Source organism: Fistularia commersonii, chromosome 3, assembly GCF_037954325.1.
Source record: "Fistularia commersonii isolate RoL2024-O1a breed Wild chromosome 3, RoL_Fcom_v1.0, whole genome shotgun sequence".
Classification (NCBI taxonomy): domain Eukaryota; kingdom Metazoa; phylum Chordata; class Actinopteri; order Syngnathiformes; family Fistulariidae; genus Fistularia; species Fistularia commersonii.
The window spans coordinates 17,333,688-17,359,050 of record NC_141286.1 but is presented as its reverse complement, the minus strand read 5'-3'; the positions used below and the strand labels follow the sequence as shown (position 1 = coordinate 17,359,050).

Below are 25,363 nucleotides of genomic sequence, written 5' to 3'. Positions count from 1 at the left end.
TAATTAGATTATTATTTTGATTGATTGTGCCAGTGGATGATTGACTGATAGTCTTGTGTAATTTTGAATATTTAAAAAGCATGTACAGGATTAAAGAGTGTGCATGTGTTACCCATGGTGAGATTTGCTGTCATTGTTGAAAGACATTTGGCACCATGGGCAGGGAGATACACCGTCAGAATAAACTTCTAACAAACACGTTCAAAATCAAAATATTAAAGTGACATATTGAACACAAATCAAGTTTCTGACATCTACAGTACTGTTGACTGGGGTCAGTTGAGAGATTATTTTATTTTATTAGCTGAAATAATGGGAGAAAGAGAATGTGGAGGTTCTTCAGAAGTGTAGATATGTCCTCTAAATTGAATATTGAATCGTGATGTGCATATGTGTAACCACAACTTTTATTGAAGCAACTCTATATCTATATCTATTTTTTTTCTGTCATCTTCTCTCCCTGTGAAATCCATGGCAACTCGACTTGTAGAAAAAGCTCCTTCACAAAATAGAAACCATACTGTTATCTCTTGGGGGTGAAGATACATTGCAGCTACCTTTCATGGATAGTGCAGCATGTATCAGGAGTTTGTTCCTCACCTCTGGCCTCACTATCATTGTGCACTGCAGTTTTGCACAGCACCCATTCACATATACAAGACAAGAAAATAAAAACACACTTTGTATTCAGCAAATGTTTTTCCAAAGTATTTTGAAACAAAATCCTTTCAGCAGTAGAGAGCAAACTTCTGGACTGCAGGGAAGCTACAGCACTCACTGTCACAAATCCCTGCAGGTCCATGAGGCAGGATGAAGAACTCCAACTCAAACATGATACATTAAAAAGGGTGTTTCAACATTTTATTTTTTTTCGGACAATACTAATTAGCCTATAAGGTTGGAGAAATGAAAATGTGGTTGAATGAGACGTCTATAGCAATGATTTAGGCACTTTGAAGGACAATATTTCATTGTTTTCATCATCCAAACTGTAGTCCAGTCAACAAAATAATTTAATTTGGCAGTAAACGTTTTGCAAAATGCCCAAATTAATATTTTACCAATCCGAAATATTCATGACTTCATTTAAATATGTGCAGGCTTTAAATAGGGACAAAAACCTCCATGCTGGACACTCTTTCCTGACTGTTGGTCAGTAGAATGCTTTTATTTTGAAAGTGCTAACCTGGAACCTTCACACATTAGTGGGAGCAGCTTAAAGGTGTGTTCTGTTTTGGTCCAAAAGTCTTTCCCCCCACACATATACAGGCATCCAACTGCTGTTGTTCACTGGAACTTTGTGTCTTACAAGCTTGGAAATAGGAACCAGAATAAGCCCTTGAAGACTAGTTCAAATTCATCAGGCGTGACAGTGTTTTGGAGACGGGTAAGCTTTTGTTTTTTAATCTTTTTTTAATGTATGTTGAAATTAACAGCATACAATGATTTAATTTGCACCCAGATTGAGGTAGGCACAAAACTGAATTTGAAATAAATGTAATTTAAACCTTTTATGTAACTTTTTAAAAAAATTATGCCAAGCCTGAACACCTTGAATTGTACTTCCTGATTGACTGACATAAATTAGTATGCTGATTTTGTGTTTATTCATCATCATTGAAGAATCCATTCATTATTCAATCTTTAGTTTTACAAAAAAAACTAATTTATTTGTCTTATTTGCATTTCTGAATGAAAATAGAAAACTAATTCCAATTTTGATAGAATGTATAAATAAAACAGCCTTAAAATGAGAATTTCGGACATAACATTTCTATATATTATATTATGAAGAATTCTGTTTAAATACCTAGCTTGCTTATTATCAACTTTATTTTATTTAGAAAGAAAATGAATGTCTACCTTGAAATGAAACGTCATGAATATAACTGAAATCATTTGTTTAATTCAGTGACTTTTGCTTATATAATCACTGGAGTTCAAAATTAACCTATATGGCACATTTGGGGTTCAGACTTAATTGTTCATATGACCAAAGTACAACAGCATGGCAATGTTAAGAAATAGGATGAAATGCCTGAGAAAGTAGCATGACTCCACCCATCATGTCACATTTGGCACAATGTCATGCCTGAATATGAGCACTGTTGTAATGGGATGGAAAGGGCAGACTCTGGAATATACAATGTTGTGCTTAAATAGGCCTGATGTTGTCACAGCTTCCATAATTGCGGCCTGAAAGGGAAAAGACTTGGTCTTAAGGGCCCTGCCTGTGTAACACTGCCGGAGCTGAATGAGCCTAGTGTGCGAATGGCCACCAGAGTGACACCTGCACGCAAGCGCATACGTGCACACATACACACACAATGCACACATCATTGGCTGCTGATCAAATGTCTGTTGAAACCCCATGTTCCTGAAGAGACACTCCCGCTGGATTCTAAACCCATGTTGTCATTGCTCAGTCATGCTTGAATATAAGAAATATATAATGTAAATGTAATATTTTCCTACACGAGATGTATGACTAAAATCTCCCCCCAAAATCTGTTGTCTTAACCATATTAAAACATGTTTGTTTGACTGTCATCAAAATATTGTGAAATTCCCATGGATGTATTTTTTCTAATTAATGTAAAATTGACACAGTAAAAAATAGTATTCAAACTTGCTATCATTTTCTTTGAAATGCAATCGACTGAACTACTAGTAACAAATTCTCATACCAGCATTCATTTTGTAAAGAAATATTAGGACTTTTTTTAAATTTCATATATACGGAAAGGTCAGCTACCTATTCCGATTTGTCACAGAGTGATACTCTTCAGTGCTCAGTGCAAAATGCGACTATTATCACATTATATAGCCTGAAATAAAGTTTCAGTTTCAAATTCAATGACTAAACAAACTACTTTGTCTTACTTTTTGTTATATCTCTTAATATAAGAATCCAAAATAATCATTCTAATGAGAGGCGTTTGAATTAATATACTGAATAAAGTACCATGTTTCTTTTTGTTTACATTAAAAATGTTCAGTCATTGGTTTCATAAATATAGGGTAAGAGTTTAACATTTTATCATCTGCAATGTATATGCAGCAATATATTCACAACATTATCCTTTAGTGCAGTTTTTACTCTGGAGTTCAAGTAATAACTTTCAGCAATTTTTTTGTTTATACTTAGCATTATTTGGTTTCTCCAGCGTAGATTTTTTTTTTCTAATTATCAATTTGTTTCCTATTCAAAAAACCAAATGGGTTTTAACATTTGACTTAACTCTGCAAATAATAATTTGATCTACCATAATAGGGAATGTATAACTTAGAACATTATGAGTACTTACTAACTCATTACTACCCATATCTGCAAGATACATAAAGATAAACGTAAACACAAATAGACAATTCATCAGGTACAAATCAGTCTTTCAGCTTTCCATTTATGAATAATGTGTGTTATTATTTTATTGTTTAAAGAGATGGTGATGTTGATATTCTTTATGAGGTTGGCATCTCAGATGCTTTCTTTGTATGTTTTCAGGCACACATCAATTCTACCTATCTTCCTAGGTGTTTGCAATTCACTTGGTTTCCTGACATTTTTCAGAAAAACTATGATCAGGTTGGCTGTGTTTCTCTGGATGTGTCGACATGTCCTCTCAGAAACAATTGAACATGCCTATGATGAGACCATCATCCAGGGTAAGAAAGTGCATCCAAAGCACACAAATCCCCTTCACCTCAAAATGCCTCACTAGATTATTGTCCGCATTCCTATTTTGTGCATTTTAATTGTTTCAGACCCTGATGATATGCTGAACGTGACCATCCCTCTGAACGGCACACAGTATCCTCCCCTTGCAGGATCTTTGATGCTGCCATGTTTCTTTGAGGTACATGATAACAAGAAAACACTTCCAAAGGTGTTAGATTTTTGCACATATATTTGTATCAATATTATAATGCTACAGTAAGAGTTCTGATCTACAATTAACTAATGAGTGAATATAGTCACTCATATTTTAGCTGACCTTTTTAGCTGACACAGACTTAAGGTTGGGGACCTAAGATGTAAACAAAGACCAAATTAATGAACATATCATGTAACCTTATATGTAAGTTTATGTACATGCCCTCATTGTACTGGAACGAGTGAAAGCATTTCTAAAGCTAATGTAATTATTGTAACTAGTTTCACAGCTCTTTTTAAGAGCTTTTCATTTGTTTGCATTACAGTGTTATAGCCATGCTAATGGAGTGCAATTCTGAATAATTCCCCTAATAGCTCCTCATTATTCAGTGTAAAATGTTTATTAAAATGAACACTTCACTGGTTACATAAAATAATCAAAAACACTGAAGTTCAGGTGCATAGTTGTGGCTCTATTTACGGTTGTTATTTATAACATGCCATATGACACACTATAGCCAGTAGATATGACTTGTGTTAATGAAAATGATGTTAATAATGCTTTCCATGCAGGATCTCACTGTTCTTGAGCCTGGAGCAGTCCCCATCTCTCCATTAGCCTATCGCATAAAATGGACTCACATCACAATAGAAAAGACCAGAACCATCTTAACAGCCATGGATGGAAAGGTGCGAGTGTCCAACCACTACGTGGACAGGGTTCAGGTGCTGCACTACCCCAAGAAACCAAAGGATATGAGCATTCACATTTCCAGCCTGCGCTCCAGTGACACAGGGGTTTACCGCTGTGAGGTTCAGCACAGCATCGAAGACAACCATGACGACGTGTTTGTGAAGGTTGAAGGTGGGAATTTTATATCTGTTCCAATAACTTCAATAAGACTACAGTCAGCTAAGCTTAACCTACAAGGTGTGTCCCACTGTTCTTCAAGAGGCTGTTAAATTGATGGCTACTCTAATGCTGGTACACTCCAAATAAATTAACAAATATAACTCTGTGCAATAATTTACCTATTGGTGACGGAACATCATGCATGATCTTCATCAACGGCACAGGATCTTGCAAAATTGAATTCTATTGAATATATATGCTAAAAATAGAGATGTTTTAGATTTCTTTACAGATTTCACTGTATGTAATCATTATCTTTAAAATTGTACAAAATAATGCAATCTGCTTAACATGATTTTTGAGAGACCTCTTAAAAACCATATTAGCCAATAACCTTTGGTTTCGTTTGATCAGTCTTTGTTCTTTAAATTGAATTTGCTTCCAAAAAGCACAATAAAAATATACAAAAATTATTTGTAACTTTCATAGATTTTATATCTAGTTGCAGGAGAAAGAAATTTGAAGGAATTCATGAAATCCCAGAGGTCCATTTTTTGCAAACTTTATAATCAAAACGCTATATATTTTTCACAACAAAGCAATCTAAATTCATGAATCAGCCATTAACAGCTTATGCACCACTTTTTGTGGATCCTTCCTCGGAAAGAAAATACAGAACAGGAACTCAACTCAAAGATATTTAGCAATGGTGCCACTTTTACACAGTCTGTCCACCAGAGAGCACTCCATTTTACAAAATGCGATGCTGAGAACGTATGATGTATGAAAATTCCGGTGTTTATTTAGGTATGTTTAATATTACCATAGGCCATTTTAATATATTCAAACTGGTACAATGGATTTCAATCATCCACTCTCAACATTCTTTATCTCTGCAGGTATTGTGTTCCACTACCGGCCATTCATGGGCCGCTACACTTTGACCTTTGAGAAGGCAAAGGAGGCCTGCATTCAGAACAGTGCTGTCATTGCTTCACCAAAACACCTGAGTGCAGCCTATGAGGATGGACTCTGCCAATGTGATGCTGGCTGGCTCTCTGATCAGACAGTTAGGTGTGTGTGTATGTGTGTGTGTGTGTGTGTGTGTGTGTGTGTAAAGAAGAATGATGGATGATGAAGCTCTAAGTTGAGAGTTTTTGTGTAAATGTTACGTTATAAAATTGATTCATAATGAGATCATAACTAATTCTAACTACAAGTTTAAAATCAAAGATTTCAAGAATAACAAAAAACACTGCTTAGGAATGACATAAGTAATGTTCTTGTCTTATTTTACGGGAAGGTACTCAATCAGGTTACCTCGGAAGGACTGCTCAGGTGACAAGAAGGATGTACCTGGAGTCAGGTCGTACGGGGTGAGGGAGGTGGATGAGACTTTTGATGTCTACTGCTTCATTCAGAACATGACAGGTGGACTACCATGGAAACTGCACTGTGATTTATTGTGCAAATAAAAATTACAGTTTGTGTGTATTTTATTTATTATATTTAAACTTCCCTTTTGTTTCATAGGTGAGGTCATCTACCGTGGTTCAGATGACAAATACAACTTTTCTCAAGCTGCAACGGCATGCTCTGAGATCGGAGCCAGCTTGGCCACTACAGGTCACTTGTATTTGGCCTGGCAGGCTGGGATGGATGTCTGCAGCGCAGGCTGGCTCGGAGATGGAAGTGTTCGCTACCCTATCAACATTCGTCGGCCACAATGTGGAGGAAATCTCCTGGGTGTGCAAACTATCAACGGCCACGGCAACCAAACAGCATTTCCATCCCCTGAATCCTCCTATGATGCCTTCTGCTACAAAGGTGGAAAGCAAATATTTTCGAGTGAGTAGTTAAGGATCTGACAGGACTTGATGGTGCAAAGAAAATTCAATACTTAGTTTACTTAGAAAATCAACACTTAATGTCAGTGACTCACTTCATCTATCCTACTGATGCTGTTGAAGTCATTTGTCAAAGGTATGACAAATGATTAAGATGGGATTTGCCACCACTGATAACATTTATTCTATATATGCCCCTGCTGAGTAGAGATAACCTGTAAAAACGTTGCCTAGTTAGTCAATCTTTGCCCCTCGTTTTCTTCCACATGTCTGGTGTGGCTGGCTTAAATCTTTTACCAGATGATTCAAAATATCACATCGGGAACAGCCTGGTGTTAGTAGCAGATTTTTATGCCCTTATGCTAAGAGTGCTTGAACAAACTGAGGTGACATTGAAATGAACTGCAGGCATAAACTTCAGCTTTATTACCTAGCAACCAGACATAAATATGTGTAAAGGTGAGACAAGAGGTGGTTTTCCAGAGATTCTGGTCTCGAAAATCACAGAAAAGTTTCCATGTAAAAACTCAAGGTCAGTGATTGAAGGAACTTCTTTTGAATTCATTCTTTCCTACAAGGAACGACAAAATATATTTTGTAAGCAGTCTTATCTTAATTTAATTCTACCCTCAATAGGGAACACTATGGTGCTTATTATCACATCCTCTCTTTCTCCTTTTAGCTTTTCCCTTCAGGGGTCGCCACAGCAAATCAATCTTTCCCATCTCACCCTATTCTCTGCATCCTCCTCTCTTATACCAACTACCTTCATATCCTCTCTCACTACGTCCATAAATCTTCTCCCTGGTCTTTCTCTTGACCTCCTGCCTGGCAGCTCCAATTCCAGCATTCGTCTACCAATATATTCACTATCTCTCTTTTGTACATGACCGAACCATATATATATACACACACACACACACACACACACACACACACACACACACACACACACACACACACACACACAACAGAGAGCTTCAACATAAAGTTTCACATTTAGGAGAGAAGATGATGTGTTTCATTGTAATTTGACAGTACCAGATGAAATATTGTACAGTTACACTATAGACATCAAGCTAAAACTCAGGCATTATTTTAATATAACTGAAACAAAAAAATCCATCAAATCATTGTCATTGTAAAGTGCCTGATAAACTGTGGTCCAAAGTTGAATAGCATAAGGATGTTTTCATCAGGTACAATGAAATAACATTTTGACATCAAAGAATCTCTCTCTTCCTCTCTCTTCCTCGCTCTCCACACACACACACACACACACACACACACACACACAGACACATACTGTACATACACACAACAGAGGGTCACCTAACTTCACCAATGTTAGATTAGCTAATTTCTTATAAATAGAACAAATACAAATAGAACTTAGTAGTTTTAAACATTTTAAACATGTTGTTTCTATCTTCTAATCTTCAAATCTGCATAGAACATCTGCCACCTGCCTAAATGTGGGCCTTTTTATTTTCCTGTGACTTACAGGGTCTCATTGTATTTAGGTGCTGCTTGCTTTGCAGACTTGAGCAGTTTCCCTGACACTTCAAGCTCATAGCACTCAGTCGTAATGAATTTGTTGATTTTACAGGACATTAGGTTGCAAACAGTTCACCACATCATTGTTTTTTACCCTCATGAAACAGGGATATGCTTTCGTGTGATCTGAGATGAAGTGGGTTTTATATTTTCGTTTTTGGAGCCATCCCTCTGCCATCTGGCGGGCTGCACTGACTGACTGAACTGATAACTTTGGTCCCAAGAAAATACATAAAAGCCTATCCACACTGAAAGCTTTTTGGCTTTTTTTTGCTGAGTAAACAATGAGGATGCTCTCTGTCTAGCGTGAAATTGCACAGACACACAGTTCGACATGTACGCATACTCTCACTCTTTCTCGTTCACTCAAGTGTGGGCACATATTCTAAGACGCATATGAGATGCACGATGCACGTTAATGTGTCCTGTGCACGCTCTTGCTTGCTTGGTCTAGATTCCAGGATATTTTATCCAATTCATGGGCATCAGGGAGCAACTATCAATATGCAGGAGACTCCTTGTGATGTCTGATAGGTCAATAAGAGCGAATAGAGACAAAAGTAGAAACAAAGTGTTTGAAATACCGTTCTACATCTCTGTTACTGATCACCCTAATTTGGCACAGGTGAAGAAGTTTCTGAAAGCTTAGAGGAAGATGGCCCCGAAATTATAAGTCATGAAGTGGCGATTGGAATGAATGCAACAGAAAGCGTGGTGGCTGGAGAGGTGGAGACTTGGCAGGTGAACTTGACCAACATAAGGCAAAGCACCAACTTGAAGTACAGAGGAGACCTCCCTCATAAAGGTCAGTCACAGAGCAGTCGATTGATGTTAAGGTCATTATGGTATGGTTGAAAAGTGAGAGATAGTACATAGAATTGCAAGTTGCATAAAAAATCTGTTCATAGACGAGTGATTTAACAGGCTACTTGACAAAAGTAACTTTGATATATAATCTGGGTATAATTTTCTACAGTATCTGTCATATTGTTTTCTCAGTTGACGCTATCAAGTATGTTACATTAAAATGTTACATTATGTTACATTAAAACTGCATTACTTTTTTATTTCTTCATTGTTGTTTTCTTGTCAGATAATACCTATGTGGACATTTTGTTAACATTAACTAAGCTAAAAGTCATTCAGTCATTCACTCCATATTTTATTTGTATTTCTTAGTCTCCTTCCTTCCTACTATTATCTATTATTGTTATGTTTTACTTGAAACTCTGTCACAAAAATTTCCTTCGGGATAAATAAAGTTGTTTTTATTCTTATTCTTATTCTTATTCTTATTCTTATTCTTATTCTTATTCTTATTCTTATTCTTATTCTTATTCTTATTCTTATTCTTATTCTTATTCTTATTCTTATTCTTATTCTTATTCTTATTCAGAGTCCTATACTATGTAGATGTAATACAACTTACTTGACCTAATTTTTACACAAGTAATAGTGTGTTAAGTTAGTTATATCAGTCTAAGCAGTCTAATATGAGACTGTTGAGTATGAGTTCATGCTTACTGTTGAGTCAAAACTGTAAAATTCATAAAGTTTGCCATTATTTCTACACAGCTGCAGTTTTTCATTATCGCTCAGCACTGGGGCGAAATACTTTAAACTTCACTGAAGCCCAACTGGCCTGCAGTAGCATTGGAACCTCCATAGCCACACCAGAGCAACTGCAAACAGCATATGAAGATGGATACGACCACTGTGCTGCAGGCTGGATTCAGGATCAGACTGTCAGGTAAAGAAAATCAGAACAGACACAGTGATTAGTTTTCTGACCAACATTTACTGCATAATCAAAAGTGCTTCAATGTAGGTATCCCATTGTTTCACCCCGGGAGGAGTGTTTGGGAAATCTTGGACTTCTACCAGGAGTTCGTTCCCATGGTCTGAGGCCTGCAGATGAAAGATATGATGTATACTGCTTCACCGATGGGCTTGAAGGTTAGAAAGAAAAACCGATATGCCTCAGTAATTATGATGCTTTCTGGTAATTTGTAACAAAAATGTTTTTGACGGAACATTACACACTCAACAAGCACTACACATGCCATCCACTTATCCCGTAAAAGAAAAAAAATGACAAAGTGGTTGCTTCTAATCTATAATGTTACTGCGCCTGCAATTACTGTATTTTGACAGAGCATACTGTTAATATGTCTAGACTGTTGTTTTAGTTGTTGTTCAAATGATTAGGGCTCATTCCAGGTCTTAATAGGTGTAACTAATTGCCTGCAATGGTGGTGTGTTTGCAGTAAGCAATGAACTTTGTTAACTAAGGTTAAGCTCTTCCTCCTTTATTTTAACACTTGTATTATATTTGACAAAGACACAGGTTAAAAAGATGGAATAAAGGACGTTAAATGGAAAGCAATAAGCAATTGTTACTTCACAACCTTTGAAGTCTACATGAGATGCAAAAACAAAAAAACGTTATAGGAAGAGGGCGTATTTTTTTTTTCTTTCTCGAAATCATAACATGATGGTCTTACACATAGATGGGATTTATTTACCTAATAAAAGTTACTACGTGACATAAGGTCCTGCATTTCTTCACTCATACTCAAATTTTAGGAACATAATTAGCTTTATTAGGTTTGCAATTGACTGCATAATTTTAAATGCAATTCCTGGTTATAACAGTAACCGTTCAGATTTTTATTTTTTATTTTTGCAGAGGACATTTTACTTATTTCAACTAAAACTGGATTAGATATTACAGAAATCCGGGCGGCATTCCAAAACCTGACCTCATTTCCTGAAATATTCATGGATTTACTGAGTTCTGGTAAGCTTTTTTTAAATCATAAACACACTACATTTCAGTATGTCCATCCCGACTATTAAACTGAATCCCCTTTTGCATGTCATTTCAGATTTACATCCCACTACTGTGATATATTCAGGTTCAGGAGATTTTGATGGATTTTCAGGAGTTCAGTTGCTTGGTTCTGGTTCAGGTTTGGAGGACATGGCCACCAATGCAGATACTCAGCAAAGCAGTGAGGATTCCTCAGGATCTAGGGTCAGTGAAGATGGCCCAACCTCACAAGTCATGTTTTCTGGAAGTGAAATCATTCTACCTGGACTAAACACAGGTTCAGGAGTACTTCAAGAAGCAGAAACTGGGAGCACAGATGTTCTTAGTTATCCATTCTCCGGAGAATTATCTGGTTCTGGGAGTGAATCTGTTTTGAGTTCTGGATCTTTTGAAAGTGGCTCTGCATATGTCTCGAGTGAGGACAATTCAGTGCCAGTGGAGACGGGACATGGGCAACTGAAAAAAAATGGAGATGCAATTCGCAGCATTTTCTCTGCCCTCTGCTCCATCTTCGCAGCTTTATCAGGTGATAAAAGCCTGCAACCACCATATTCCAGAGAAGGTATGTCTGCCTATTCCGTGGCAGCTGCATTTTCTATATATGGTTGCAACATAATGTGGGACCTAGGAAGCTGGTTTAGTCCAGATTCAGAGGTAAATATTTGTGAATGCTTTTCACTTTTACAGCTGATACATATGCATAAATGTGTAGTCCCCACCACACATTGACTGGTAATGGGGCTCACAGCAGCTAACACAGGCAAACACAAGTATGTAATGTATATGTAACCCAAGGCATACAGTTTACTAGGACATTTCATGCACATAAAAATTTGGAATTGGAAGTGTCGTATGAAGTTGTTTGAAATCGCAAGTTGGGAAAGTGCGATGTTAAAGCGCAGCTTAGGCATATAATGTATTTAATTTCACCTATGTCCTCAGGAGGTGACAACCCATGTGAGCCAAATCCGTGTGGCACTGCGTCATGCATCGTGCAGCGGGGGTTTGCTGTTTGCCGTCGTAAGTCATATTTTTCATGCTGAAAATTCACATGTGAAAAGTTGTTTCTTTAGTTTGTTAGTTCATAGTTTGCATGTTGCTGGTTGGTGTATTGTTGAACGATCAGCTCAGTTGATGGAGTGAAATTTTCAGTTAAAGCGATTGTGATAATATTTCTGGGATGGATAAGATTGGATTAATAAATGCATTAAGCTACAACGTTTTTATCTTTGCAAAACAAAGTAACTGGATTTTTTCAAAATGACTTAAATCTATAGTCAAGACTTTTATTCAGCTTAAGCTTGAATTGTTAATGAATGGCAACAAATGAATACCAAATAAGATAAAATGAAATGATGGGTAATCATCAAGCTACAAAGTTAATTCTACTAAAATAAACTAGTCAAAGAATTGTGGTGCAAGAGATACTCAGACATTGAATTGCTTTGTATACAATGACAGTGAAATGAAAATGTTTCCCTCGGCAAAGGTGAATTGATGAAGTTGGAACCTTTATCCCCTCCAGCAATGCCCCAAAACAGCATCAAATCTACCTCAATCCCCCCCCCCTTTTTTCTTTCCAGCATTAGAGGTTTGCCATCCCAATCCCTGTGCCAATGGAGCTACCTGTGTGGAGTGTGCTGAGTCTTTCACATGCTTATGCCTTCCCACCTACACAGGGAAACGCTGTGAGATCGGTAAGACAAAAGCCTCAACCAGTAAGATTCAACAGCCTTGGAAAATCAATTAATAAGAAAAATTTGTTGGAGCATGGCGGTGTAGCAGTTCCAAATGCTTATTGTGTAACTGTCATATAAGTGTCAGCTCAATGCTCAGTTTACCCAAATCACAAAGAATATGGGTGAAGATGCTACAGCAGCAGAAGGCTTATAGGGAGAGGCTAGGCGGATAAAAAAAACAAACACTGCTGCAAGGATTAAACTTTGGCATTTGTAGTAGGCAGGTGCCTTCCTCTCTTAACTAGTCAGAAATATTTGTTCAGGGGTTAATTTAAGGATGAATGTGGGTTGTCCTTATGTTTTTAATTTGTTAATGTACCTCAGGACAATGTTGGGGAGATAAAAAATTCCCATTTCACAGCAGAGACAGTATGTAGATTTATTTTTTTCTCATATTTCATATAGGGGATTGGTTTCAACTGCCCCACAGCTCTATGAGGAGATGAGTGGTATAGATAATAAATGAATAAATTCTAGAAATTCATCATGCACAAAGCAAAGTCCTCTTAAAAGTAAAGCAAAATGAAGGTGTAGGGGATATACAGGGGAAAAAACACCAAGGAAAAGCAAGAGGAATTTCTAAAAACAGAAGACTCCAAATGAAAAATGTTCCAAAAATATACAATACAAAATACATTAAAGCAAAAGGATAGGTAAAAAGGTAAACTTAGTAAAATCAGTAAAGAGAATAGAAATGTCAACATATATGGTAACTTAACAAAAGGAAATTAAAAATTTTTTATATTTTTAATATTTTTTAAAGTTTCTACAAACGTTTCAGAATAGGGCTAAGAATTAATCCGAATGAAGTTTTCTTTTTAAGCTTTTATTTATATTATTGAATTATAAACTTTAAGAGTAAAGTCACAATCTGATAAGATACTAGTTTATTGATTCCCATAGGAAAAATTCAGGATCAAATGTACATGATAGTATTAAAAAGTACTATAGCCCATCATGTTGAAGTAGTAATGTTTTATGGTTAAACTGAATTAAGTGATGTTGTTATTGTTGCTGTTTGTGATTTTTTTTTTTTTTTGGTGGGTTTCAGGTATCAAGTTTAATTGCAGACTAGAATCACTTAACAGTAGCCATTTAATGTAGGCAACCTTTTTCATTCTGCCAGATAGTTCATATTCTCATGGTTATGACGGTAATACCGTTTAATATCAGTGATTAAAAGTAAGTCAGTGGCTTTTTTCAAGTAGTTTAATTTTGTTCTGTTTACTTGGACTTATCACTTTCATGCCAGGGCATTCTGGTGTGTGAGTGTTTGTATGTGTGTGTGTGTGTGAGAGAGAGAGAGACAGAGAGAGAGAGTCATTTCTAGATTTACTTGAAAGATACTTGATCACAAATGTAAAACCATATTAAAGGTAGAGAGAGGGAATGCCAACATTAAATTGAATTTGCCACAAAATGTACTTGTACCTGTAATTAAAATGTTATCAGGCATGAACAGGGACTGTTTTCTGCTAAAGAAAGCTGCAAATCTCAGAGGGGGTGAATAAATGTAAACCGGTATGCACAGTTAAGTTTCTATTTCTTCATGGTTAAATGGAAAAGTGTGTTTCTTTTGTGAACTAACTCCTTAAATATAGTCTTAAAAGTGGAGCATGAGAGAGAATGAATCCTTTGAATGGAAAGAAAACAGTGGAAATTCATATTCATTTTACTATGAGGCTGTGCCCTTCCTGCTGAAGCAGAGCATGATGTGAAAGTTTCCTGTCATTACATTTAGATGGTTGTTTAGTATGTAAAGATGTAGATTTTAGCAGGGAGTAACAGTTACTGAAAATGTCATAGGGGGGAAAAAATAATGTTTTCAGCGATTAATAAGATCTAATATGAACAAATGAAAAATTGTATAGCTTGTGAACAACTGAATGAGGGTAGACTGTCTATGCTTCCTGGGACAAATTATTTATTTCAGTCTAGTATTTCCTCAGCACTATTAGATGGCAAGACTTGTGGCTTCATCTATAGGATGGGATAATGTGCTATGGCAAAGAGTTTTCTTTTTCTAAGTAATAACTTAGATTGATAGATAGAATGTACTTTTATTGGTTGCAAAACTTGGATAATATAAGAGCAGCCGGCACACAACATCCAATAAAAAAGGGTGAGTAAAGGAACACATTATACATTTTAAGATAGAATTGTGAGTTGCTTCAAGAAACACTGTACATATCAAAAAAGAAATCAAAAATTAAAATCATAATTCAGCCCTATGCACAATAAAGAATGGCAGAAAGAAAGAACCAAATAGAATATATATACAAAAATCAGAATCAGAATACTTTATTGATCCCCCAGGGAGAAATTGCTTTTTGTTGAAATCAGCTCCCGCTACAAGAGTAAAGTGTGGAAGAATCAAAATAGAACTCTATATAAACAATAAAAAAGTGAATAATAAAAATAAAATTAAAAATGGTAAAGATCAAAAGAAAAAAATAATAATGGAGTTAAAGGTATTTAAAGATATATGCAACGTATATACATGTGTATTTACAAGTACATGTACTGTATATGATTACCTATACATGTAGTAATTATGTGTATAAATCAGGGTTGTTGTACATGAAAACAGTCATTGCACAGAAAACAATGGAACTACAGGACATATGGAGAATTGTTGTACATGATGACTCCACCAACAGCCAACTGACACCGAGTGTCTAACGCTCAGAGTGAGGAATTATACAGTCTGATGGCTGCCAACAGGAATTATTTCCTATGGCGCTCGGTTGTGCATCGTGGTGGGATCAGTCTGGTGCTGGTAAGTCTGTACATGACCAGCACGTCATGGAGTGGGTTGGTCACAGTGTCCAGGAAGACCTTCACCTTGTGAAGCATTATCCGATCTGAAATCTCTGTCACAAGGTCCAGCTTCCCTCCCAGAACTTCACTCGCTCGTAAAAAAAATTAAGCATGATCCTGCAGATAGTAGAGGACCTCAGTCGCCTCAGCAGATAGAGGTGGCTCTAGCCCTTCTTATACAGGAAGTCAGTCCCTTGTCCAGTTTGTATTCAATGACTACCCTCAGATACTTGTAGTCAACCACAATATCCCCACTGATCCCCTTGTGGAGACAGGGGTCACTGGATCCCTGGTCCTGCTAAGGTCCACAACAAGTTCTTTAGTCTTTGCCAGATTGAACTGCAGATGTTTCAGCCCACACCATGTGACAAAGTTGTCCATAGCAGCCCTATACTCAACCTCATCATCATACATACATTCGACTGCTGCCGAGTCATCAGAAAACTTCTGGAGATGACAGGACCCTGTAGTAGCTGAAGTCTGTGGTGGAGAGGGTGAAGAGGAAGGGACTCTCACAGTGATCACCATATTGTCTAAATGGGTGTAGACGTGGTCCAGGTAGTGTAGGTGATGGCGTCCTCAACTCCAAGTCAGGGCTGGTAGGCAAACTGAAGAGGGTCCAAGTGGGGTTCAACCAAGGTGCAAGCTGCTCCGAGACGAGTCTCTCCAAGGTCTTCATAATGTGGGAGGTCAGTGCCACCAGTCTGTAATACATAGAGGTGCTGGAACGTGGAGTCTTTGGCACAGGGAGGAGGCAGGATGCCTTTCACATCACATGGACCCTCTCTAGACTCAGGTTCATGTTGAAGACATATTGGGGCTGACCGCATCAGGGCCCGCCACCTTGATAGAGTGGAGTTTCCCCAGCTGCCTTCTAACATCATCAGCTGTTTCATCAATAAATTATGTTTATTGTGGAGGTGGGGGTGGAGGTGACAAGCAGGGGAGGGGGAGGTTTTGAGCCACTGGGAAGTTAGGGAGTACTGTTAATCCACGGGCTTGGGAGGGGGCGGTGTGAGTCGACCTCGGTGGAAGATGGGTGGAGTAGGTGACGGTTGTTGGCAGGGAGCAGAGGTGATGGTGGGGCTATCTACTGGAGGTGTGGGGGCCGTGGAATAAAATCTATAAACAGAATACGTAATAGATATATAAATGATAACTGCTAAAAAAAATGACATGTAGGTTATGATCTGTCTATTTACTTTTCCCAGCACAGGCCTGCAAGCATTTTCTATGTATGAGCTCACTAAATTGCGAAGTTAATTGTGTCAGAAGTCAATGTAAATCAGAAAATGCTTTTAAGTCAGGTTTACAACTTGTTCTGTGAACGATGCTCTTATCTTATCTTTGTTCCTCATTTAAGAAAAAGGCAACTGAAATTTGCTGTAAAATTTGTGTCTGTGTGTCTTATGATATTGTAGGATATGCTTATATTATTTCATTTAATTTGTCATCTCACATGTCACATCATCAGCATTAGAGTACACAACACTTCCTGTTTGATAGCAGCTCTATAATGGAAGAGGGCGATTGGCTAATTATGTATTAATGTTGTTTTAATCTATTGAGCAGGAGCACTTCAAACAGAGGTCGCAGCCTTTTGAGAGTTACCTTGGGTGTCCAGAATATCAAAAAGTTTGAGTACCTCTGATGTAGAATATAGACAATGATTTCAAACATCATATATTCAAAGCACCCCATCATCACACTCTGTGCTTTATTTTTTCCAACCTGTTAATATTGAACAAGCTCAGATCCTCAAAGTGGAAAAAGTCCAATTAGAGGTTCACTCAGAATGTTATCTGTATGCAATAAAGGGATAAATTTGACAATCTTTCTCCACGGGGTTTTGCAGATCAGCAGCTCTGTGAAATAGGTTGGACCAAATTTCAGGGGAATTGTTACCGACACATCTCTGCTAAGAAGGTGTGGGTGGATGCGGAGCAGCACTGCCGTAACCTCAAAGCACACCTGGTCAGCATAAACACACCAGAGGAGCAACAATTTCTTAGCTGTGAGTGCTTGGCATTTTGTATTTACAAATGTACACGGTGAGGTCAGAGAGTGAACATGCTTTTCTTCCCCAGTGAACGCCCAGGTTTACCAGTGGATTGGACTGAATGACAAGACTTTGCAGAATGATTTCCGCTGGACGGATGATTCGCCGATGGTGAGGGTGTTTTGTTTTTTAATTAAATAACATTGAGTAATTCCGGTCCCTTCTGAGTCACTGAGCCTGTTATTTAAGTTTAAATTTTCATCTAACTAAATAATAATTAGTATTTTAGATACAATTTTAATTATGATTTTTTTTTGTATAATTCAATACAGAAGTAATGAGGTATGCAAAAAAGAGCTGTCTTTAACATTTATTTGTAAAAGTCACAGCATTTATATAATACCTTATTACAATTATAATAGAAATGGCAACACTGTAATTATTGTAATTATCCCTCTTATCCCAAGATATGAAATGGGTAGTCAGAAGGTGTGATTGATCTCATTCAGCAATTTCATTTCAACAAAACATATCATAGCAGATTCTTTTCACTTATAATTAATTAACCTATTATTGTTATATATGTAATAAATAACTATTATGAGTAAAGATTAAGCGTTAAAGGCCTATAATCTGTAGTTTGTGCTTGGGATAAATATATCTCCTATCCTTCAGCAATACGAGAACTGGAGGCCTGTCCAGCCTGATAGTTACTCTCAAACTGGAGAAGACTGTGTGGCCATGACACTGCATGATGGCCAGTGGAATGATGTTCCCTGCAGCTATCATCTTCCTTTTACCTGCAAGAAAGGTCCAGGTACACAAGCTATACCTTTATTCCTTCTCTGCTTATCAGAAAAGCATAAAAACTGAATAACAGAACTTGGCTACCAGGGATCTGGTTAAACTGCCATGTAGTTCTATTTTGTTACTCAACAGAGTGACAATATATTCTCTAGTCATTTGTCTTTTTAGCCCCCTGTCTTTTTCTCTCCTTTCTTGTTTTTAAATAGTACTTGTGATACACCAGTGTGGTGTATATGATATAGACAGAGACAGAGAAACTCTCTGTTTATTCATGTGCGTCTGACCTGATACTCTATAAACCTAAGCAAACATCAGCATTCCATGTATTGATATTGAGACTGCTCTGTTTTCGAATTTCACCCAGTTCCGTTCTATAATCTTTCATTCAGTCTTTTATCTGAATCTTTTGGGGTAAAAAGAAACCTTACTTACATATAAATGAGGTTATACAGCATCAAAAATGCATCTCAGGTATAATCAGAATGAAACACAAAGATTTCTGTTTTTTTTTTTTTTTAGCTGAATGTTTCAAGAATGACTGAAATGGTCCAGGCCAGATATCATCTTTAAGTTTGCTTTTTCCAGGAGAACATTATCACAAAAAATAAATTATTGATATTAATTTGACCAACAAGTAACACTATCATGATATCATGTAGTTATTACAACACATTACATTGTCCTTAAAAGGGGCAATGACAGCGTAGAGGGTGACAGACAGGTAATAAACACAACTGGACTCTGACCCGATACTTTAGGAGAGCAAAGAGGGAGGGAAAATTTTATAGACAGGCAATTAGTCTCAGAAAATGAAATCACTGAAGGTATTAGGAACAGTAGGTGGGTTTAAATGGAGCTCAACTGATCAAGAAAGCTTTGTGTAAACATGACACTGCATATAATGATACATCAGTCAGCTGATTTCATCAGCCTTTGCAAAATATAGCAGCATCGGTGTTACCTTTTGTTGGCAAAACAAAAGGAAAGATCTAAAGGTTAGTAATTTTCATGTAAAGTATGAATTTGTTCGATTTACATTACGAGCAGGACACTTACAATATTTATCTTTGGTGATATTTAGTTTAATGCAAGTTGAAGATAATGTTACGACATCTGATGCAACTATTTAACATAGAAACTGAAAAAATGTTATATGCGTTTCTCCCTGTTATTTTTTGCCATCATGCAATACGTTGAATTGTGATATTGACCAACTAAAATGAGATGTTTTCCAAATAACTAAATGCTTACACCCACACAATCAGAAATATAGCAAGTTTTGCCATGGATACTGTTGGTTTTAAGACCACCTGATTTCACTATCAACCATATTATAATTTCGCATTGGCACGTAATTTATATATGATGTCATTCACATGTTAAACTAATGTCCTATGCAGCTGGATCAAACAAATGTACAACAGTGGCATACCTCTACTATGACAGCATGGAAATGCAGTATTTATACAGGCAGATACATTTTTTCCATTGCTACTCATTCATATAAAAAGTCACCAATTATGTTCTCATGAACTAGTCAAAGAAGAATTGTACTTGTAATCTCTTACAACCAGCTTACTTTGTCTATGCTGGTTAGTCTACATATCCGTCTTGATTTCACTACTTGGTGCTTTTCTCTCAAAATGAACTAAAGGTATATTAGAAAAATAACGTTTTATGCCAAGATAGTGAATTAATATAAGGGTATTCAGTCATTGCGGCTCATGATATAATTTGGTATGTGCAATACACCTAAGTTTTAATCATAGTTATAATTCAAATCATAATTACAATCAAGGTAACGCGTGTCATCATCACTGCTGCTTTATTTTACAGGGAAACATTTAGGGAGGTTACGTTATTAAATTGTAACAATGAAAAACTAAAGTCATTCACCACCATATCATGTTTGATCTTTGAAAATTTCTGATTACAGAGGCAAAAATGTAACTTTAGGTATGTCACTGTTGTTATTACTGTCAGTGTATAATCAGGACTACAGAACGTGTTCTGATGAGCTCATCTCTTACCACATTTATAGTTGTTTGCGGATCCCCACCAAAGGTGGAGAACGCTTACACATTTGGTCACAGAAAAGAGGAATATCCAGTCAACTCCATCATCCGATATCAGTGCCTGCCAGGGTTGAGACAACGCTACAGGCCAGTGATTCGCTGCCAGGCAAATGGGCAGTGGGAGTTGCCCCTGGTGGAATGTGTAAACAGTGAGTGATCTCTTGCTTTGTAGAGAAATGCAACAAATAAGTGGAATAATCGCATGTGTTTGCATTTAAATAATACAAGTGACCTTTGTTTCTTCCTGTTGAAGTGAATGTCAGGAGAAGGAGCATCAGCTAACCTGGGAGGAGCAACAAGCCCTATTAGGAAGGAACAAAAGCAACAATCTATAATTTAAAATGAAAATTTGACGCAAACAAAGTAATTCATTTTTTTTATTTTTTTTTATTTCAAAGCAACGGTGCAATTTTCCCTGTCCCTTAATTTATATTCCAATTTTACAATGATTTTATTGACTGTGGATTTTTAATTTATATATTTTGTTATCTTCTTTATTTTGAAAATACTGTTTTTGATTTCTGTTAGTTATATTTCAAATAATACAGAGGGCCCAAAGGAAGCCTTTCTGTTTGGAGTTTGTATGTTCTCCCCATGTTTGTGTGACTTTCCTTTAGGTTCTCCAGATTCCTCCCTATGTCCAAAAACATGCGGAAGGTTAAATGAAAAAAATCAGAAAATTGTCTTTATGTGTGAATGAGAGGATGAATGTTTGTTTCTCTCTATATGTTGCGCTGCGATTGACTGGCGTCCGGTTCATGGGGGTTCTCTGGAGGTATTTTTCTGCAAAAAGTGGATGAAATTCAGTTGATCAAGTTTTCCTTACATTTTCCTTCAGGTTACAACAGCATTAACCCCTTTCAAGAATTAAAATTGGTGGTTGCTAAATTTCTGACTATAAAGGTAGTCACAAAGCAACATCCTCAGAACCTGTCGGCCAAAATCCCATTTCATATTGACTTCAACAGCTTATTGGGTATTCTTGACATCTTTGAGGCGGTTTCATTGGTGCTGATATAACTTTAATGAATAAGATATTTGGTAATAATTAAACTGTAGAAGAGTGACAAATTTCATCATCTTTGTGTCATCATGAGAAGTACTGTGGAATAGATAAATATTTATTTTACTGAAATTATTTATATTTACCTGAAATACATACAAAATATACATGCAGTACTATATGTTTATTTTCCCTTGGAAAAAAGCAAAGTCATTCTGACATGATTCAATAAATTGTACAATTTTTTTGATGAGAACCCCAGTCCTGATTTGCAGTCTGTGTTTATTGTTTTCTCATAAACACCAAAAAACTGACAATGAGGCACTGTGTCATCATTACAGCAAACATACAAATAGCTTTGTTTGGCAGAAATACAGGTGGATTTATCTGCTGCCAGAAAAAGTCCAAATGCACTTTTTTGTCTAGCTGTGGTCTCCTCTACAAAAATAAATGTTTTTTTTTTTGGTCCTCGTTTGTCTGTGAAAATGGTTAACAATCAGAAAAAAATAGATCTGGAAGGCTAGACATAGAAATTATCACTAAAAGGAAATTCATGGAGTAATTGTTTGGAAAACTCTTAAATGAAGAACTGGGCCATGGGGTGGGTAGACTAATCATATAAGATTAAAGGGGATCGCAATCTCTCTGTATGTTCGATATCTTAAGAGGTGGTCTGCCACAACTCACCCTGTTCTTAGCCATCTCCATCTATTCCAATTCCTCCACATTATCCATTTCCTTCATCTGCTCATTTTCCCGTCAAACTTTCCCTGTCAACCATCCTTCACAACTCTGAAAATGCATTTTCACGTCAAATGTTATTAACCAAGATTCACTTACACAACATCAACAAAGGGTGAGCATAGCAATTCAGTAATCCTTCTCTTCATAGTTTGCATACCATTCCTGAGAATGAAAAACAATTTGGCTCATGCAATCCTTCTCTTGATATCATTCCCATATCTGCGATAGTGCTGCCAAGGTAAATGGAAGGAGAAACGTGTTTGATAATCCAATTTTTCCCTTTGAGGTTAGGTTTCAGAGCTTCTTTCTTCTTTGAAATAGCCATACAATTTGTCTTGTAGCTTATTGATAATCCTTTCCTCACACTGTCTGTAATCACTACATCAACGAGTCTCTGGAGGCTCTCTGGTGATTTAAGGGGATATTTGGCTTGAAATATTTAGAATGAAGCCGCACCCAAACCGTAATTTCCAAATAAAGAGGCCATTACTCAATTTATTAGATTTCAAGCTTCTCTCAACGTATGCTGTTTTTCGAGTTGGATCATTAAAGATCAACATCACCTGCATCATGCTGTCATCCCTCCACATGGATCTTCATCTATCGTGTCAGTTAGGTGAGCATTTTGATGACAAGCAAAACAAGATATTAAGTCAAAGGAATAATATCATGTTTATTACATCTCATCCATATTAATATACGAAAACTTTGTGTCAAAATTTATATATTTGGTTTGATACGAAACATAAACTTTGTGGATAAAACAATGCACTTAGATGGAATGGGTTTGTCTTTGGGCAATCAAGCATCTTTTTACAAGTTTATATTGACATGTGCAAATCTAGCTGTCAACAACATCAGCAGGATGACAACAACAGCGTATATAACCACACTCATTTATACTCTCAAAATCAAAACAGATTCAAAAGAATTGTTTTCTACATTAATTCTCCCTGATCTAATTGGAAAAGTACTTTAAACTAGCAGGTTTCTTAGAGATGTCTTAAAGATCCTGCTATGATTAGTGAGCAACGTGGGTATATTTGTTGATCACTCCTGAAACGGCAAAGGTCTGGGATACCGAAAAATAGGTAGGAGCGACATAATCCAATGTTGTTTAACCTTTTAAAATGTAGCTTTATTTTTTTTCCAATTAATTACTTCATATGAACTGTCCCAACATTTCAGCCATAAATGGACAAAAAACTATAACAAATGGTACATAAACTGAGAAATAAACTGCTAACCAGATTTTTTTCCAAAAGAATCAACAAGAAATAAATCCAAATTCTGTAGATAATCATCTAAATTAAATTAAAAAAATCACCCATAAAATCATCACTAACAGCGGAGAGAAATTATTTGATCAAGAAAATTAAAGATTCATAATATCTAACAATGGGCCTCATCTGGCAAGTCCTCCAGAACGGCCCTAAGCATTTTAGTAATTGCAAAGATTACCATTGGAGAGAAGAAGGCTGATCCCTATAGGCTCAAAATATTTTAGCAGCTGAGGTTCTGCATTGTCCCCTGTATTAACTTATTATAAAAAAACAACTAAAGGTAGTTTATTAAATTTTAAAAAGCCATTGATTTTCACATCAATTTTACTTTGAGTATGTTTGGACCTCCAGTGACTGTGCTACACACAGGTCCACAGCTTTGTGGGAGCCTTCAAATGATGTTCTACCTTTGGTCTAAATTAAAGATTTTTGTGCTGATCAATCACTCTTTTCTGGTTATTTCTGCCTTTTTTAATAGTTAATTTTAGTACTTCACTTTAATTTCTACACTACTCTTTTAATGAACAATGACTAAAACATCACAACTTATCAAAAATTCTAAAGTGGAAAATTTGTCCCTTATCTTGACTCCCATTAATGAAGGGGCTGTATTCAGATCTTTCAGAAAAGGTCTCTGACCATGATTTCATATGTACATCACAACTTTCCTATGTATTATGTAAATCCAAATCCTTAGCCACATTCTAGAAGTTGTTACTGTAAGGTCTTATTCACTTTTACATGAGCTATGACACTAATTAAGTTCTGTGAGCTGGATGCAGTAAATCAACAGCATCCAGCAAATGGATCATGAAGCTTTCCAGAAACTTCCTTGAGGGACAGCTTCAGGAAGGATGTACAGAAATGTACACAGATCTTCCTTGCCTAAGACAACTATTTCATGTATTTCAACATTGTCACAACAAGTGTCTTTAAGCTGCACAGTATAGCGCTGGTATAGAACCTGCTGTTAGACACTCTGCTTTGACATCATACAAGATTATACATTATCTTGAATTCAAGTTATGACCTTATTTTTTTTTTTTTGGTCATAAAATTAACATACAGTTAAAAGTATAAATAATATTAACATAGTGATGATGTTTATTGTTGAAAATACCAGTCAAAAGATATTATGTTTCTGACAGTTCATTTTTCTGTGTATTGATTTGCCATTTTTCTTATTTTTCTGAAAAATTCAAATGCATATGATTTAACTGACTCTTCTATTTGCGAACGACTTTTTACACACTACATTTCCTTTTCTACATCTAGATCTATTCATGCATTTCTAATTTTTGAAAGCAAATTAGGGTGGAGGCTCACTTGAACATTAATGCCTCTAGTACTTTTACAAAATAAATATTTTGCATTATCCATATTAAGTAGTTTCTCATTTCACTGAGAAATAAATGCTTGCATCGGACTTTCAATGACAGACATTATTTTCTTTTTAACAAAAGATACATTAACTTAATATATTGCTATACAGTAATCCACATTTTTAGAATAGCTACAAAAAGTTTTTGGACGACACCACCCTAATTGGATTAATCACTGATGGGGATGAGTCCGCCTACAGATGGGAGATCGACCACCAAGTGACCTGGTGCAGTCAGAACAAATTGGGGCTAAATGCTCTAAAAACTGTGGAGATGGTGGTGGACGTCCCTCATAAACAAAGCAGAGCAGAGGATGTTCTTCCTGAGGCAGGTAAAGAAGTTTAACATGCCAAAGACGATGATGATGCACTTCTACACCTCCATCATCAAGTCCATCCTCACCTCCTCCATCACCATCTAGTATGCCACCGCCACTGCCAGAGACAAGGGCAGACTGCAGTGTATCGTCCGCTCTGCAGAGAAGGTGATTGTAATCTACCCTCTCAACAAGACCTGTACACCTCAAGGACCCGCAGGCAAGATCCTG

At 36.6% G+C, this 25,363-nt stretch overlaps 1 protein-coding gene across 3 annotated transcripts; it reads left to right on the top strand.

Moving 5' to 3' along the window:
* The first annotated feature begins 1,266 nt into the window (after positions 1-1,266).
* LOC147235715 (brevican core protein-like) lies at positions 1,267-21,810 on the top strand. Of its 3 annotated transcripts, none has more exons than XM_086143903.1 (19): positions 1,267-1,387; positions 3,572-3,666; positions 3,766-3,857; positions 4,448-4,739; positions 5,627-5,801; positions 6,031-6,158; positions 6,261-6,575; positions 8,757-8,936; positions 9,707-9,881; positions 9,960-10,087; positions 10,821-10,931; positions 11,020-11,526; positions 11,907-11,984; positions 12,548-12,661; positions 17,379-17,537; positions 17,611-17,693; positions 18,198-18,339; positions 20,371-20,553; positions 20,658-21,810. In XM_086143903.1, exons 2-19 carry the CDS (start codon positions 3,579-3,581, stop codon positions 20,684-20,686), a joined length of 2,979 nt encoding a protein of 992 aa, XP_086000029.1. In that variant the 5' UTR covers positions 1,267-1,387; positions 3,572-3,578; the 3' UTR covers positions 20,687-21,810. The 3 variants fall into 3 exon arrangements, with proteins under 3 accessions (XP_086000029.1, XP_086000028.1, XP_086000030.1); XM_086143902.1 differs by having other exon boundaries at positions 1,309-1,387; positions 3,506-3,666; XM_086143904.1 differs by having other exon boundaries at positions 1,309-1,387; positions 3,506-3,666; positions 20,633-21,810.
* The last annotated feature ends 3,553 nt before the right edge of the window (positions 21,811-25,363 follow it).

What these genes read in the sequence shown, in the direction of transcription:
- LOC147235715 (XM_086143903.1), top strand. Translation starts at nt 3,579, where the DNA reads ATGATCAGGTTGGCTGTGTTTCTCTGGATGTGTCGACATGTCCTCTCA. An exon ending in ACCACCATATTCCAGAGAAG is followed by an intron (nt 11,527 to 11,906) that starts GTATGTCTGCCT and finishes CTATGTCCTCAG; the next exon opens with GAGGTGACAACCCATGTGAG. An exon ending in TACCTGCAAGAAAGGTCCAG is followed by an intron (nt 18,340 to 20,370) that starts GTACACAAGCTA and finishes CCACATTTATAG; the next exon opens with TTGTTTGCGGATCCCCACCA.